This window comes from Cimex lectularius, unplaced genomic scaffold (genome assembly GCF_000648675.2).
Source record: "Cimex lectularius strain Harlan isolate CLEC.00 unplaced genomic scaffold, Clec_2.1 scaffold13, whole genome shotgun sequence".
NCBI classification, from domain to species: Eukaryota; Metazoa; Arthropoda; class Insecta; order Hemiptera; family Cimicidae; genus Cimex; species Cimex lectularius.
In genome coordinates, this window is record NW_019392649.1 from 357,763 (window position 1) to 373,111 (window position 15,349).

At 31.8% G+C, this 15,349-nt stretch overlaps 1 protein-coding gene across 5 annotated transcripts; it reads left to right on the top strand.

The window, feature by feature from the left end:
* Positions 1 to 84: 84 nt before the first annotated feature.
* On the top strand, positions 85 to 15,009 carry LOC106664549 (WD repeat-containing protein 61). Of its 5 annotated transcripts, none has more exons than XM_024230553.1 (10): positions 85 to 191; positions 4,597 to 4,801; positions 4,877 to 5,115; positions 7,647 to 7,727; positions 13,603 to 13,727; positions 13,783 to 13,955; positions 14,015 to 14,250; positions 14,319 to 14,506; positions 14,569 to 14,740; positions 14,812 to 15,009. In XM_024230553.1, exons 2-10 carry the CDS (start codon positions 4,675 to 4,677, stop codon positions 14,947 to 14,949), a joined length of 1,479 nt encoding a protein of 492 aa, XP_024086321.1. In that variant the 5' UTR covers positions 85 to 191; positions 4,597 to 4,674; the 3' UTR covers positions 14,950 to 15,009. The 5 variants fall into 5 exon arrangements, with proteins under 5 accessions (XP_024086321.1, XP_024086324.1, XP_024086323.1 ...); XM_024230555.1 differs by lacking the exon at positions 85 to 191 and adding an exon at positions 230 to 826 and having other exon boundaries at positions 4,723 to 4,801; XM_024230554.1 differs by lacking the exon at positions 85 to 191 and adding an exon at positions 4,139 to 4,525.
* Positions 15,010 to 15,349: the final 340 nt, after the last annotated feature.

Genomic DNA, 15,349 nt, shown 5'->3' on the forward strand with positions numbered 1-15,349 from the left:
ATATGTACTGTGAATGAGAGTACAAAAAAAGAAATGAAAAAGAGAAAATGCTCAATTCAGCAATTCAAACTGAAAGTGAAATGATGACGTAATTCTGACGCACCTCACGTGCTTTTTGCCTTTTGGGTTACATTTTCCCCATTATGTGCTCAGCGTGCGCGAATGAAAGAAACCTTTGACTTTTAACTTTTGTAAGTTTTTTCTTTCGTTGAACATGTTTTGAATGTAGTTTTAATTGACCTCGAAAGCTCGTTTTTATGAAAGATTTTCATTTTCTGTAGTGAACACCAGTATCAACCTTTATATTTACTATCAGGAATACTTTCTCAACTTTAATATATTGTTTTTTCTTATTCAATTTTATAACAGTTTATGTATAAAGATGTTCTTTATAACGAGCAATTAGTTATAGATTAAAGTTGAACAAATCGCAACAAATTATCAGTAATTAATAGCTGAATAAATATATATTCTACACCAGAACGTACATCTAATCAGTAGTACACAACATAAGATCTTAATTGAAGCGTGCAAACACAAGTAAAACAGTGTTTTATGAATAAAAAATAAATACTGCTACAATGAGAAAGCATGTCATTAAGCATAAAAAAATAGGCAGGTAATTTTCATGACATGAGCCCCTAGAGAATAGGCCGTGCGAGGTTGACCCTGTGCTCGTCTTTACTTGCAGGTACAACCGCAGAACCGTACAGTACACAAATACCTACATGAACAATAAAAACGACTTCTCATTGAAGATGTCAGAAAACCAAAACTAGTTTGAATGCAATCAAAACAAGCGTAGATGAACCTAATAAGTGACCCGGTACTGGTTCAATTATTTATTTATTTTTAAGGTACAAATACTTTAGGCTCTAAGCCCTTTACTTATACATATATTAGAAATAAATTTAGTTGTATAAACATTAAAATAATAATAATAACATAATAAAATCGATAAAATAATAATGACAATAATATATTCTTTAAAATAAATGATGAAAAAAATCTCGATGTTACTATATTTCAAACATAACACATACATGAAAATGTAAGCAATATAAACATGAACATGATGACTATTTAGAGATAGTGAGATGCGGTCTGGTGTGACGTAGGTTTAGAAAAAAATTTCTTAATCGTGCCAACGTTTCAATCTTTATTACAATCATCTCCAGGGCCTGGGATTTATAAACATTGTTTAAATTATACACGACATATATATAAAAACACGAGATTTCAATGGACATAAGTGAGTAGTAGATTGGGAGATTCTCAACACGACACACAACAGTGCCACACAGAAAACGCTCACTTTAAGCTCTGAAGATGATCTCAATAAAGACCGAAACGTTGGCACGATATAGAAAATTGTTTTTCTAAACCTACATCACATCAGTCCGCATCTTACAATCTGTAAATAGTCATTAATTAATGGCCACTAAATACTACACATAAAGACGATGTTTTATTTAAATCTAACTGTTGGAAAATCAGATAGTTGAAAAGTGCTTAAATAAGCAATTTTGTTTGTTAAAAATATATATATGTTCACTTCAACCTATAAAAATAAATTTGTTATTCAATATGTACTTGATGTTAATATCAATAATTTATACAATAATTAATAATATTAAATTAATTAAGGTTTTTAAGTTGAGATAAAAAAGTCAGTGTCACGAGCGGGATTCGAACCCATGACCTTCGGCTTGATACGCCGCTATGCTACCACTTGAGCTATTGTGACTTCAAGATCATGAAGTCATGATAGCTCAAGTGGTACAGTAGCGGCATATCAAGCCGAAGGTCATGGGTTCGAATCCCACTCGTGACACTGACTTTTTTATATCAACTTAAAAACTTTAATTAATTGAATGTTATTAATTGGTCAAGCCGACCACGAAAAATAGTAATTTAATAATTAATAATATTATATATTATACATATCATTATTTATTATATTATACATATCATAACAATGTTGTACTGATTCTCTCAGCATGGTTACTGCTGTTCATGACAGATCCTCTGTCGACCCTCTAATTGTGCTCTTGTCATTGAATTACTATGAACTAGAGCATCTTAGCAAAACGGTAGTTGTCTGGCTTCCTGGACACATGTCTGGAGAATAATTCAAGAATGGACGAGACTGCTAAGGCCAGTACGTCCCTACTTACCGATTGAACCACCACGATCTAACTCTCTGAGACTAAATTATTAAAATGCTTGATCAGGGGGCCAGGTTGGCCCAAAAGCTCTCATGTACCAAGAACACTGTTGGTAAGTGGCTCTCAGACCTGGGGGGTCATTCACACCTGATTAAGGTCATGCGAGGTTGATCCACAGATATTTACTTTTGGGCCAAATTCTGTTTGTGTTTGGCTTGTTGAGAAAGGTGCTTAATGTGACTTGAAGGTTGCGGTTCCTTGGTTCCACATAAGGGATGGAGGAATGTCACCCGATATGAGAATTGTGCTTGAGCAAGGTAGCGAGTGTCTGGATCTCCTGTTTCTATTTTTAGAGGAAACAGCTCTATTTTGTTATATGCAGTACTTCATAATTATCCAAATTTGTGTTTCTTTGTATATATTGATACTGATTGTATTTATCAGTGTGAATGTGTGCAAGGGCCAATGGCAGAGACCCTCAATTAGATTAGTTTAGTTATATATGTATAGAGGGAGACGGAGGAATACCAAGTACTTCACCTCTAGAAAATAATGTATTTAAGAATGAGTGGGTATAGATCCAGAAACTGATGGTGGGGATGAAATGGTCTAGCTGTTGATAGGCTCCAAAGCCGAAATTCGGTGGCTAGACCGAGATCTGACCCTACTTAGGGTTGGAATCACTGGCGAGCTGATAATCATAGGGCTGATGGTGTTCACAAAAATAACGAAAAGTTTTCCCAAGTAAATAAAATACTGCTGGAACTAAAAGAGTGTAATTTTAGATTAATTAAATCCATAAAACGATACCATTAAAAAAAAATTCTTTAGTGACATAAAAAATTATGAAAACAGCTCAGTAAAGCCATGAAGGACAACTGAACAATAAAAAAACGTCTAGATGACAAACTGAAACCCACTTGGCAATTATCAATAATGAGAATTATCTTTATGAGCTATGCTATCTAAAATACAGGATTAAAGTTTTAATTTTTTATTTCATTGATAATTATAAATATTACTGGATATCTGTATTCCTTTCATAATTAGAAAAATATATCTTAATTGAAAGTGTATTAGCAAGTAATAACTTGATAAAACATGATTCGTATATGCTAAATACATCTGTGCATGTTTGACTCTGTTTTGGTATATTTAACTTGTATTTTGTAAACTGTTTAGTATATTTTGCTTGGATAAGAGGACTGATCTCAATTTAAAAATAAATACACGGAAAACTTTTGTTATTATTAATCTCTTATCTCTGAGAGTTTACTTTTCAATTAAAATAAAATTGACATATTGCAATCCCAACTGAGTAAAAGTTCTTTATCATATCATTTTTAAAATTATTTTTTATTCTTTCCATCTTTTTCTGAAACCATCACACCCGACCGCATCTCACGATATCTGAATAATTAAAAAAAATTATTTTCCATTCTCTCTTTCTCTCTCTTTCACACACACATTACACACTAGAAAAAAAAGAATGATAGGATCGACAAGTAAATTGATTGTCTTCCATCATCCTGAATGATCGTAAATATAACACAGGCCAAACTCAAAGAAGGTGAAAATAAATGCACAAGAAAAGCAAAAATATGCAAATTAAACATTAACAACATTAAAACATACATTTATAAATAAATTAAATTTCATGAAAATTATATAAAAATAATGAAAAAATGTTCATAATTTACTAGCCGTATAACACATAAAATATTGAAAGATAAATCCAGACGCTTCACAAGTATGACAAATTCTTCAGTTTTTGAAACTTCTAATCTTTTAACAGTATCCCCCCTATAGATATAGATATAAAATATTCTTGAAAATCGCACAGGATGCTGAAACTCGTAAAATGATAATTTTATTTAAAAACACTTCTCTAAGGCCTATAATTTTTCATATATAAAATTCTATAGTATAAATATTTTTTATGTACAAAGTAGTTTACTGAATTGACTAAGAATTGTACGTATGGAATTTAATTTATTCAAAAAAGTATGCTAGTACCTTAAAAAAGTAGGACACTGTCAAACCCAAAATACACAGTCAATAAAATGTGAAGCTAGAAGTTGTCATAAACATTCTCATCTTAGGATAAAAATATTTACTAACCAAAAAAGAAAAAAAATTGTGTAACCTGTTATTTGATCATAGTCGATTCCAAATAATAATCTGTTGTACTCTGATTAAGAATAACGCGATTTTATATCTCAATTTTCCTTCTTGATATGCTTCAAATAAAAATACCACTCTTAATTAAATTAGGTAATAATAGTATTTTGGGTCTGTTTTGAGTGAACTTTATGACTAGTTACTCTTAATTTGATAATGATCTTATTTTTGCGTGAGTGAGTAAACCATTAGTTATGCCAAACAGTACTAATTTAGAATTTATTTCAACTGGATAACTTTGTTTCAGAACATTTTTGTGCTGTTTTACTCTTCATATCATAAGGCTTCGGAGAAAAAAACAAAACAAAAAATTATCTATTATTAAATGGCTATTTGGGATCCATTACACCCTAGTGATCCTTTCTCGTTTCAGTTTGGAAACTATGGCCTACTAATTCTCAATCGTGAAATCACCCTTCAGCCAGCGGCTGTTGAAAAATTATGGAACGAAGGTAAATGAATAAAACCGTTGCTAATTGAAATAAAAAAATATTAATTTAAAAGATATTTTCTGTTTTCCGTTTCAGCAACGTTCAAAGCAACGGTAGACGGGGGGACAGACAGATGGTTAAATTATTTAGAAAAGCACAATCTAAATGTAAATTCCAAATTTCCCAATCTCATCTCCGGTGATTTTGATTCTGTAAAGAAAGAAACGTTAGAATATTGCAGAGAAAATGGAGTCATGGTGGAATCCACTCCTGACCAAAATTACACAGATTTTCAAAAATGTTTGAAAATTATACTTCAAAAGTACCAAACTAAGGTATGCTCAATGTTTCATACAATTGAAATCTTATACAGAAACATTGTAATAGCTTTTTGCTTCAGAGATAAAAAGTAAGTAGGGTACTGTTTTTTTTTCTACAGCTTACATCAGTTATTGTATTGTGTGATACTTGCGGGCGCATTGATCAACTCTTAGAAATTCTAAACACACTGGGAAAGGTTCATATTTTTACAGAAATTGATGATCATCCACCAATTTTTTTACTCACTAGAAATTCTCTAACATGGCTTTTGACAGAAGGTGAGCACACAATAAAAATCCCTCAGTACCTCATATCCAATGAGGTATGGTGTGCTATTATGCCTTACAAGCCTGTTGAGAAGAACTGTATTACCACAACAGGATTAAAGTGGAATCTAGGTTGGTATTTTTCTGGCTTTATTTTATTCTTTCTGGTCTTATTAGTTCATTTTAATTCTTACCTTATTTTCCTGTTTAGTAATTTGCTTATTTTTATATATTATATATATTATAAAACATAAATAAATAAAATAAATTAATTAAAAAATTATAATAATAAAGCTCACTGTTCAATTATTTGAAGTTTGAAGTCATCAAAATACATTTTTGTTATAACTAATTTGAAATTGTCGGAGTAACCCTATTAAATACCATTTTTATTTTCCACAAAGAAAAGTTTTTGTATTATGGACAATTTATCAATGGTAACGTTTTTTAATCGCTATATAAAAAATGGTATAAGATAAACAAATTTAATTATGTTTAACAAATATAAAATATTCAATAGTGACGATTAAATTTTTCCTACAAGGTTTAAGCAAAATCACAACAGTCAGTCATTATAATTTGATTCTTTTGTTATGAAGTTTAACATTTTAAAATTCAAGTTTTTTTGTTGAGGAACTAGGGAGTGATTTTATATTTTCATTTTTTAGGGACCGTTATTAAAATTAACTTTATTATCATACAGCCACTCATTTCACAACTAAAAATTAGGTGAATTTGTCCTTGTTTTCTGCTGCTTGATGAACCTGAAACTTGGTGGTTACTGATAATTTTGGTTTGTCAGAAACGTTTTATTAGATTCAGTGTGTCTGACAGTCTGACCCAGAAAGGATAGGCAGACCAAAATGATTGGCAATGACCAAACTTCACAAATTAGTTGCTTGAAATGTCATGTAACAGATTTTTTTACTACAATTTTCGAGTCTAGTAAGGTTCAGTTAATCATTTTTTGTATTTGTAAAAAATCTGAATTTTTCAACCAGACATATCCCACCAGAAAAGCCATAACCAGCCGTTTTTGTTAGTTTTTTCAAACATTTTTTCAGATAATATGTCTGTGCGATTTGGAGGAATGATCAGTACTTCAAATACATATTCCGGAGAGTCTGAGGTAACCATTAAGACAGATTCGGAAATATTGTGGTCAATGGGGATGCAAAAACAATATTGAGACCTTAGAATAACCAAAAAGTGAATCTTTGTATTAGTTGAAAATAAATATTGTTGAATTAAAAAAAGTTCATATTTGTTTACAAACCTATTAGTAATTTTATAGACATATAGTTTGAATGCCTTTTAACTCACTTCTAGCCGTGTTTAAAGTGCAAAATGAATATAGCTCGCTTTATTTTTTGCAAGCTTTTTATCTCTATCTATTTGCCTATCTATCCATCTATACATATCTATCTTATTTATTCTTATTCATCTTTCACTCACAACCACCTTTTCATTCACTCTCTATGTGCATTCCACTTCTCATAGAATACACTGCACCTAGTTGTGGTTAGACTTTCTTTGGCAAGCTTGACTTAGAAATTCACTTAATTTAGAGTTGTTAGTTTAGTTGCCTGTGCTCACTATTTTCTGTCCTATCCACCAAAGATAAGCCCCAGGGCTATGACAGGTAGGTCATTTCAGCCCCCAATGAATGCAGTTTATAATGTCTTCTTTTTCTTCTTTCTGCCAGATCCACTGTGTTGGATATTACACACTTTTTTCTTCTTTTTGTTGTATGTTTGTGTATATGTGTAGTACTTAAAAACTACTTTGTTTTGAAATTATGCTATCCATTATTAAAAGTTAATAAAACACAAGAATAACAGAACTCCAATGTTGTATATTAATTTTTATCATTAAAAATAAATTCAACTATTCTATTTGCCTATGGAAAAAATAGCAATTCCTTTACTATCGCTATTAAAAAAGAGAGTGGCAATTAAAAATTTAATTGCGTATCGTAAAATACAGTGAATTGTTCTGCTTTTTATAGGTGTGATGAAAACAGAATAATTCAAAATTAATTAAATTAAATGTGTAAAATTTATTTATATTCTTAAAAGTGAAATGGTTAATGTCTCATAGTTCCGTTAGGCAGTGATGGTATCATAACTGATGTTTGCCCGCTTGGGAGAAAGATTATTTATTACTGTAGTGAATCTCATGTGATTTGTGTAACTTTTAAATGATTTATTTCTTAAAGAATCTTTTTATTATTATTATTTTTTATTTATTTTTAGTTTCAGTTTCATTTTTGATTACAGTTAGATTGTATTATTGCTATATGTGAGAGTGGTGGTGACCGATTGGACCATTTATTGCAACACATAAATACAGCCGGAAAGGTAGAGGCATTGTGCAATATAAGTAAGCCAATCTATTTGCTTAGCAGTTATTCGCTAGTTTGGTATTTGCCTAAAGGACGACACAAAATCATCATACCCCGGTATCTGATTGTAAATAAAGCTTGGTGCGGAGTGGTGCCTTATGAGCCAGTTGAAAACCATGTCACTTCAACAGGGCTTAAATGGAATTTGGGTAATTTCTGTCGTTGCGTAAATATAAAATCCCTTTGAATAATTACCGGTCGTTTTTGCAGACAATCATTTTGTAGCATTTGGAAATATGGTCAGCACATCGAATACGTACAACGGAGAGCCGCATGTTACTATAAGTACAGAAGCTGGGATCATTTGGATGATGGGCTTATACATTAATATCAATGATGAAATTTGTGAATGAACCGTTTTTTCAAAATTGGAATCCTTTGTATAACAATATTAGTTGAATAAAACTTATAATTTTTAAATTCACTAATTTCGTGGTCCGCTTGACCAATTAATATGTTACAATTATAATTTGTTATTCAAATTCAATTTATTTATTTGGATAATTTATTCAAAATTTTTTTTTGACTTTTAAGATTCATACTATTAGAAATTTAAAAAAATTAAACTTGATTTCTATCTTTTTTTTCTCCTTAGTTGTATTTATTTAACTTTATTTATTAAGTACACAATAGGATGTAGGCTTATTGAACTTTCACTATTTTTTAATTTTAATTTTAATTTATTTATTTAATTGTTACACAATTTGTTTCGATCATTTTTGAGCCTGCACTTGTCTCAATCTCAGTAAATTTAATAATAGGTCAAATGTTTTGTAAAGTGGTTTGACCCTTCAGCTGTGACCCACTGCAAGTAATTGGATATTCATCAAGCTGAAAAATTAATTTATTGACTGAATTTCAGGCGTAGTTTGAAAGCTTTTTTGTGTAAAATAGCATGGAAGAAGTAGAAGTTGAACTGATCAACACTGACCACTTAAATGGGTCCAGCTATTCTTGCTGGTGTATGTTTCACCCATACACATTTTATCTTCATGCCATCTCCTAACTGAAGTTTTCTTTTCTCCAAGTAGTACATGAAGACTAACAAACACCAAATAAATAAGAATATTATATGCTAAAAACTGCAAGTATATGCTTTTTAATTTTTAACATTTTTAAATTTTATAATGGTGTATATTAGTAAGACATTGGTGAAAATAATGTTTAAAGGCCTAATTTTATTTACCAAAAATTTCTTATGTTCTACAAGTTCCTATCACTCTAATAGAACCCATCCGTTAAAAACCCATAAGGCGTCACAAGAAGAAATGTCCCTGCGACTTCCTTTCATTAATAATGTGAACTGGGAACATAATATTGATTTTTGCTACCCTCAATGTAAATAGTTGTATATGTCTATGTATCTGCAAATTATGTGTAATTAGAAATTGCAGATTGTAATAAAATAAAATTTAAAATGTGATTAGTGATTGTGTTGTATGCAACAATCCAGCACAGTTCAGTAAATTCAATGTGTAGCTGAAAACCTAAACTTTTCAGTTTTGATTTAGCTTTATTCTAAAAAAATACAATAAATTAATGGTACAATGAAGCCAAACGTTTTTTGACTATTTCAAAGAATAAATATTTTACCAAAAATACCGTAGTTTCTTTTTGAATATTATGTTTTTGCTATTTAACTATTTCTTCCTCAATTTTTTTACAAGTTTGAAAGCTAAGTTACTTGCAAAGAACTTAGCCCGTATTGTTTAAGAACTTTAGCTTACTTGAGTCCAGAGTTAACCAGAACTTTCAAACATAATAATGTGTCAGAATATTTTATCTGTGACTTCAAGTGAAACCGAAATGGTGTTCTTAAGTACTTTTATTCCAAATAGAAGTAGAACCCGGATAATTTCGTCACGAGGCACGCTTGTACCTCGTACCTCGCACCAATTCCGGAACCTCCGAGTTGAACTGCAGCGAGATTGTTAGTAGTTTATCGTGGCCGTAAGCATGCAGGCACAAACCGGTACAAACAGAAGTGTAGACAGTTAGTAGCTACTAACCGAAAGTTGCCAATGAAGTGTGAAGCCGGAATTTGTTGTAGTTATCACATTTATCTTTGTTTATAGTGTCCCACAGACAAAATGGTAAGCCAAGCCACATGGAACGTTTTACCTTAAAAACATTTTTAACCCACAACAATTTAAAGTCACTTTTTATTTATTCTGACCCTATTAGGTTCATTGCTAAATCATATTTGCAGGCTTTAGTTTATAGATAGTAGGATAAAAGGATTTTTTTTTTACACAAATCAATACTTAACACAATTTATTTTTATTATGTAAATATGTATCTATACATATTTACATAATACACAAACAATAGACTTTTTAGTTTGTAATTAATTACAAATTGAAATATAAATAGCATTTATTTACACTTTTTTTCTGTTGTACATTGTTATTGCTCAATATAAATTTATATATTTATCATTCTCTGACGATATTAAGCCATTATTTCAGTCTATTTGGGTAAAAAAGTTTTTATAATGTTTCAAATTTAATATTTTTTTATTTTATTAAATTAAATAGTTTAAATTCTCCAATGTTCGAATCTTCTGTCATGTTCATGCTGAGCTGGCATTGTTTCACTTAATGTTTCCACCTTTGAACAGTTCCTCACTGAAGATGGCACAATGCTGAGACTCGTTTGAGTAGTTTAACAAACTCGAGAGTGAAGACAGACCCAATAACTGACCCAATGTTGGTTCAGCGACTCACAGACCAACAAATAACATCACCTCGTTTGTTGCATTGTCATTATCAAAACATAAATGTTCTTGTTATTTTAAAAATGTATATCAGCTTTTATCTTAGTATATACGTATACATACTTTCCTGAATAAAATAAGCAGTTTTCAGTTTTTAAATTGTTAATTTGATAGACCCCTTCATTCTGCTGACTAGTGGTTATGAGTGGTTGACACAATATCATCTGTCCTAAAAAATTATTGTTTAGCAGTTTTTCGAGATCCCACTATCTATTTGATAGTACACCCTGGTCTCCTTTTACAGTTAAAAAGTATCCTTCCCCTTACTATCTCATCTTGAAGTTCTTTCTCTTGGATCGCTGGTTCAATGTGAGAATTGGTTCTGAATTTTCAGACATGAATGCATTGATCATCAAGGCTGGTGTTCCCCAAGGGAGTTTCTTAGGACCAATCCTCTACACAGTTTACATTACTGACATACGCTCTAACACCCCATCACAACCTTCGTGAATTATGTAATCCTATCCTTGAAGCTAAAATATCACCTAGACTTCATTACTGACTAGTGCACTTGGTCGCGTATTAAACGAACAAAGGAACCGGTACTTGATGTTCACACTTAAAATACAGTGTATATATAAGTAAGACAAAATTTCCAACCAAATCTGCTACCTTTGGTTCTGCTTGGGAGCATACTTACATGGAACATACATAAAACAAAAAGGACCCAAATCTGCAGTGAGTATACACAATAATTAACAATACACAAGACACATTAGACCAATTTGGACTAGTAGTGCACACAGTAATTAACAATATACAAGACACATTAGACCAATTTGGACTTACAGAATCGAGCTATGGGGTTCAGGCAAGACATCCAATATTCAATGAATCCTTTCAATCAAAAAACTTCTGTTGCATCCTCAATGCTCCCTTCTATGTCACTAACCAACCATTGACAAAGACCTAGGCATCCCATTTTTGATGTACATGACCTGGACACAATTCCACAACCTCCACTCCACGCTCTCCTTCCACACAAATCCACTAGCTAAGTTCCTAGCACTAAGTTCCACCCTCCTTATCACCTAAGTAGACAGTGCCCTCATGACCTAGCCCAACCCTAAATACTGATGGCTGCATTCTCTCAATACACATTCATATGTTAAAAGTTCTCAATATACTGCTGAGACCCTTTCCCCACCCCTTCAACTATGCTAAAATTATGCAAAACCTAAACCTAGGGTTGTTAGGTCAGAGGTCCATCTCCATATTGCTGTCCCTTCATTCCTGTCAATAAATTCATTGACACAGAGTAAAAATCATACATTCACTACCCAAGTTAACCTAATTGGTTCGACAGGTCTGTTGAAATTTTATATTCTGTACACACTCTTGCAAATAAATACATTCACACAATACGGTAATCAGGGTTTGTTGCTATTACATTGCAAATATATATAAAACTAAATAATCTAGATTACTTTAGTGTGTTTATGGGTACTTGATATTCAACAAACACCCAAATGCACACTCATTGCTAATAAATACATTCATTCAAATTATTTTGTCTTATTTCATCCTACATATGAAAGAGACATGGCCTTATATGTGAATGTTTATTTGCTTTATGCATCGAACAACTGATATTAACATTTTATTTTAACAACTACTGTGCTTTAAAAGTTGTTTAAAGTCTGCTGGTAGGCCTTCTTTGTGGCGCTATTTCCTCGTACTCTGTGAAAGTATATTTTACAGATACTTGTGCACTGCATAAAGTTCATCTCTATGGTCTTTATTTGGCAAGGAGAGGACCATGTGTTGACCTTGTATACTGCCTTCTTTCCAACATTGGTTTTTGAGATAACATTTCACATCTTCTAGACTCAGGGGTCTCTGGTTCATCCTTTCTGCTCATTTGGTTGCTTGGTTGGTTAAATTCATTCTATGCCATGTATTCTTTTCTAAATTACAATTGTACATTAAGAAAATGGATTTAATTTAAATGAACTACAACTTATTACAATTTTTGATATTTTTTTGTATTGTAGTTGTAATAGAATTGTAGAATTTGTGATTTAAAAACATTGAAATATTTTGGTCATTTTCAATCTTCAGTGTTGGGTCTGTGGTTTGTGCCTCACTCTACTTGTAACCCTGATCTGAAACCAACCACCGAAGATAGACACCGAAATATGCTTGACAGACCAAAACAGTGAGGATTGACAGTACAAAATGATCGGAAGCGACCAAATTATAGATTCATCACTCCACAAATGCCAAGAGAAACTCATAAATTTATATAGTGTTGCAAATAAAATTTGGAATTTTCAATAGTTTCAAATTACATTTATTAGGTCTCGTGGTCTGCTTGACCAAATAAATCCTTTTCAATTAATTAATCTTTAATTAAGGTTTTGGTTGAGATAAAGGAGGGAAAATTAAAAAAGGTGGGGTTGAGATGGGAAGTTAGTGTCTGAGTGGATCAAGTCACGATAGCTCAAGTGGTAGAGCAGCGGTGTATCAAGCCGAAGGTCGTGGGTTCGAATCCCGCTCGTGACACTGACTTTTTTATCTCCACCAAAGCCTTAATTAAAGATTAATTGAAAATAGTTTCAAAGTAAAAGAAACATTAGTTTTTGATAGTCTAAACCATTATTCAATACTTTATGAATGAAGCATTTATTTGTATAATACTTTCTATTTATGACCTATGAGAATTCCTCTTGTGGTCTACAGAACATGTAATTTAATCGTTATTGATCATCTTGGTCTATCTATCCTCACTAGTTGGCCTGCCAGAAGTGTTTCGGCATTTTTTCCATATTGAATGGTAGCTGTATATCAACATCTTACCCTGCTTATATCCCTGATTACTGAAGATGGCAAAATGCTGAAACAACCTGGCAGTTGTGGGCAGACCTTGATGATCAGTAACAATAAATTACCTTGAATAAATACAAATACATACAAACCATAACTTATTACATGGTCAAAAATAAAATTTTCTTAAGTTCTTCAAACTTATTAATTATTTATTCGTTTCCTATACCACCTGTCCTTTTCTTGTGATGAAAATTGGCAATTAATTTACAGTTTTATCTTTTTTCAGTTTGAACTCCTTCGAAAAGAAGATATGGCCCATGAGGGCAGCATCTGGTCTTGTGCGTGGGGCAGGTCCATCAAGAAAAAATCCAACCACAAAGATCATCACAATGGTGAAGGAGATGCTTCCAGGTCAGTTAAGATTATTTTTATTTTTAATCCTTTGCGTACTAATTATTGAGTCTAGGGATTCCATGGATGTTGAGGAAATAGAGGAAGTTGAAGACTTCATCGTTACCGGCTCAATGGATAACAATGTAAAATTATGGAATTATAGTGACAACAAATTAGTTCAGAAGAACCAGTTAGACGGTCATTGTTTCGGCGTGGTGTCTCTTGATATAAATCACGACTCTTCAAGTAAGCCACCAAATTATTTTATTTTTACTGTATTAATTCAAATTTATTGTCAATTCTAGTGATTATAAGTAGTTCTCTAGACTCTACTATAAGAGTGTGGAATGCTCAGGAAACCAAATTAGAAAAGAAAATCGAAGCAGGCCCGCTGGAAGTATGGACTGTCGCTTTCTCACCAGACAGTAAGAATATTATTGCAGGGAGTCAAAATGGTAAAATTAATGTTTATGGCACTGAATCCGGTGTTGTTGAGAGCACGTTAGACACAAAAGGAAAATTTATTCTTAGCATAGCTTATGTAAGTTTTTCCTCTTTTTTAAATGATTACAATTCATGAAATGATTCTATGTTAGGTGTTTATTTCAGAGCCCTGATGGAAATTACATAGCTTCAGGAGCTGTAGACGGAATTATAACCATTTTTGATGTTGCAAGCGGCAAACTGGTACAAACATTGGGTGGTCATGCCATGCCAATCCGTTCCCTTTGTTTTTCTCCAGAATCGAATTTGCTTCTGACAGCATCAGATGATAAACATATTAAACTTTATGACATGTATGTAACTTACAGGCATATTAAGTGATAAAATTAAAGAAAAATTTTAAATTGATTTTTAGGAAACAAGCAACAGCAGTTGCTACACTTTCTGGACATGAGTCGTGGGTCCTCAGTGTTGCATTCTCTCCAGATAGTAATCATTTTGTATCCGGAAGTTCAGACACCCTCGTCAAAGTCTGGGAATTGAAAAGTAAATCTTGTGTTCACACTTTTAGAGAGCATACCGATCAGGTGAAAATAACTTCATAATAAATTGTTAAGTATTTACATTCTAACGCTTTACATTACATATTTGTGTTTAGGTTTGGCAAGTCAAATACAATCCTGATTCAAATAAAATAGTCTCTGTGTCAGATGACAATTCTATATGCATATATTCCCAAGATGTTCCTCCTTCGACACAGGAAAACAATAGTACTAACGATTATGACGAATTGTAAATATACATTTCTTTTATTATTGTAACTTGTATAAAATACATGTAAAAATCTTTTTCAATATATATTTGTATATTTTAATTAATTTTTGTAACTCATTTTCCATTTGACTGAGTATAACAATACACGGTGTGAAGAAATGTAATCGTGTGTTTAAAATTGTAACTTGTACTTACATTATAATTGATGATGATGATGAAAATGATATTCAAAAATGGAAAACTTAGTGTTTTGAGCTTAATTTAAAACAATATAATAATTTAATAAATGAATTTACTTTATTATCAAACATTGTTGATTTGGTAGTTTTAACCCGAACCTCTAAATAGTGGCAGAAGGAAAAAAAAAACACATTCGGGAAAGTTTTATGTCCTTGTCTGTTACAAAATTAGTTCTATTAGAG

Bases quoted from the DNA above. Each gene is read 5' to 3' on its own strand.
- LOC106664549 (XM_024230553.1), top strand. From the start codon at position 4,675: ATGGCTATTTGGGATCCATTACACCCTAGTGATCCTTTCTCGTTTCAG. The intron at 4,802-4,876 runs GTAAATGAATAA...TTTCCGTTTCAG, and splicing joins TGAAAAATTATGGAACGAAG to CAACGTTCAAAGCAACGGTA. The intron at 7,728-13,602 runs GTAGAGGCATTG...ATCTTTTTTCAG, and splicing joins ACATAAATACAGCCGGAAAG to TTTGAACTCCTTCGAAAAGA.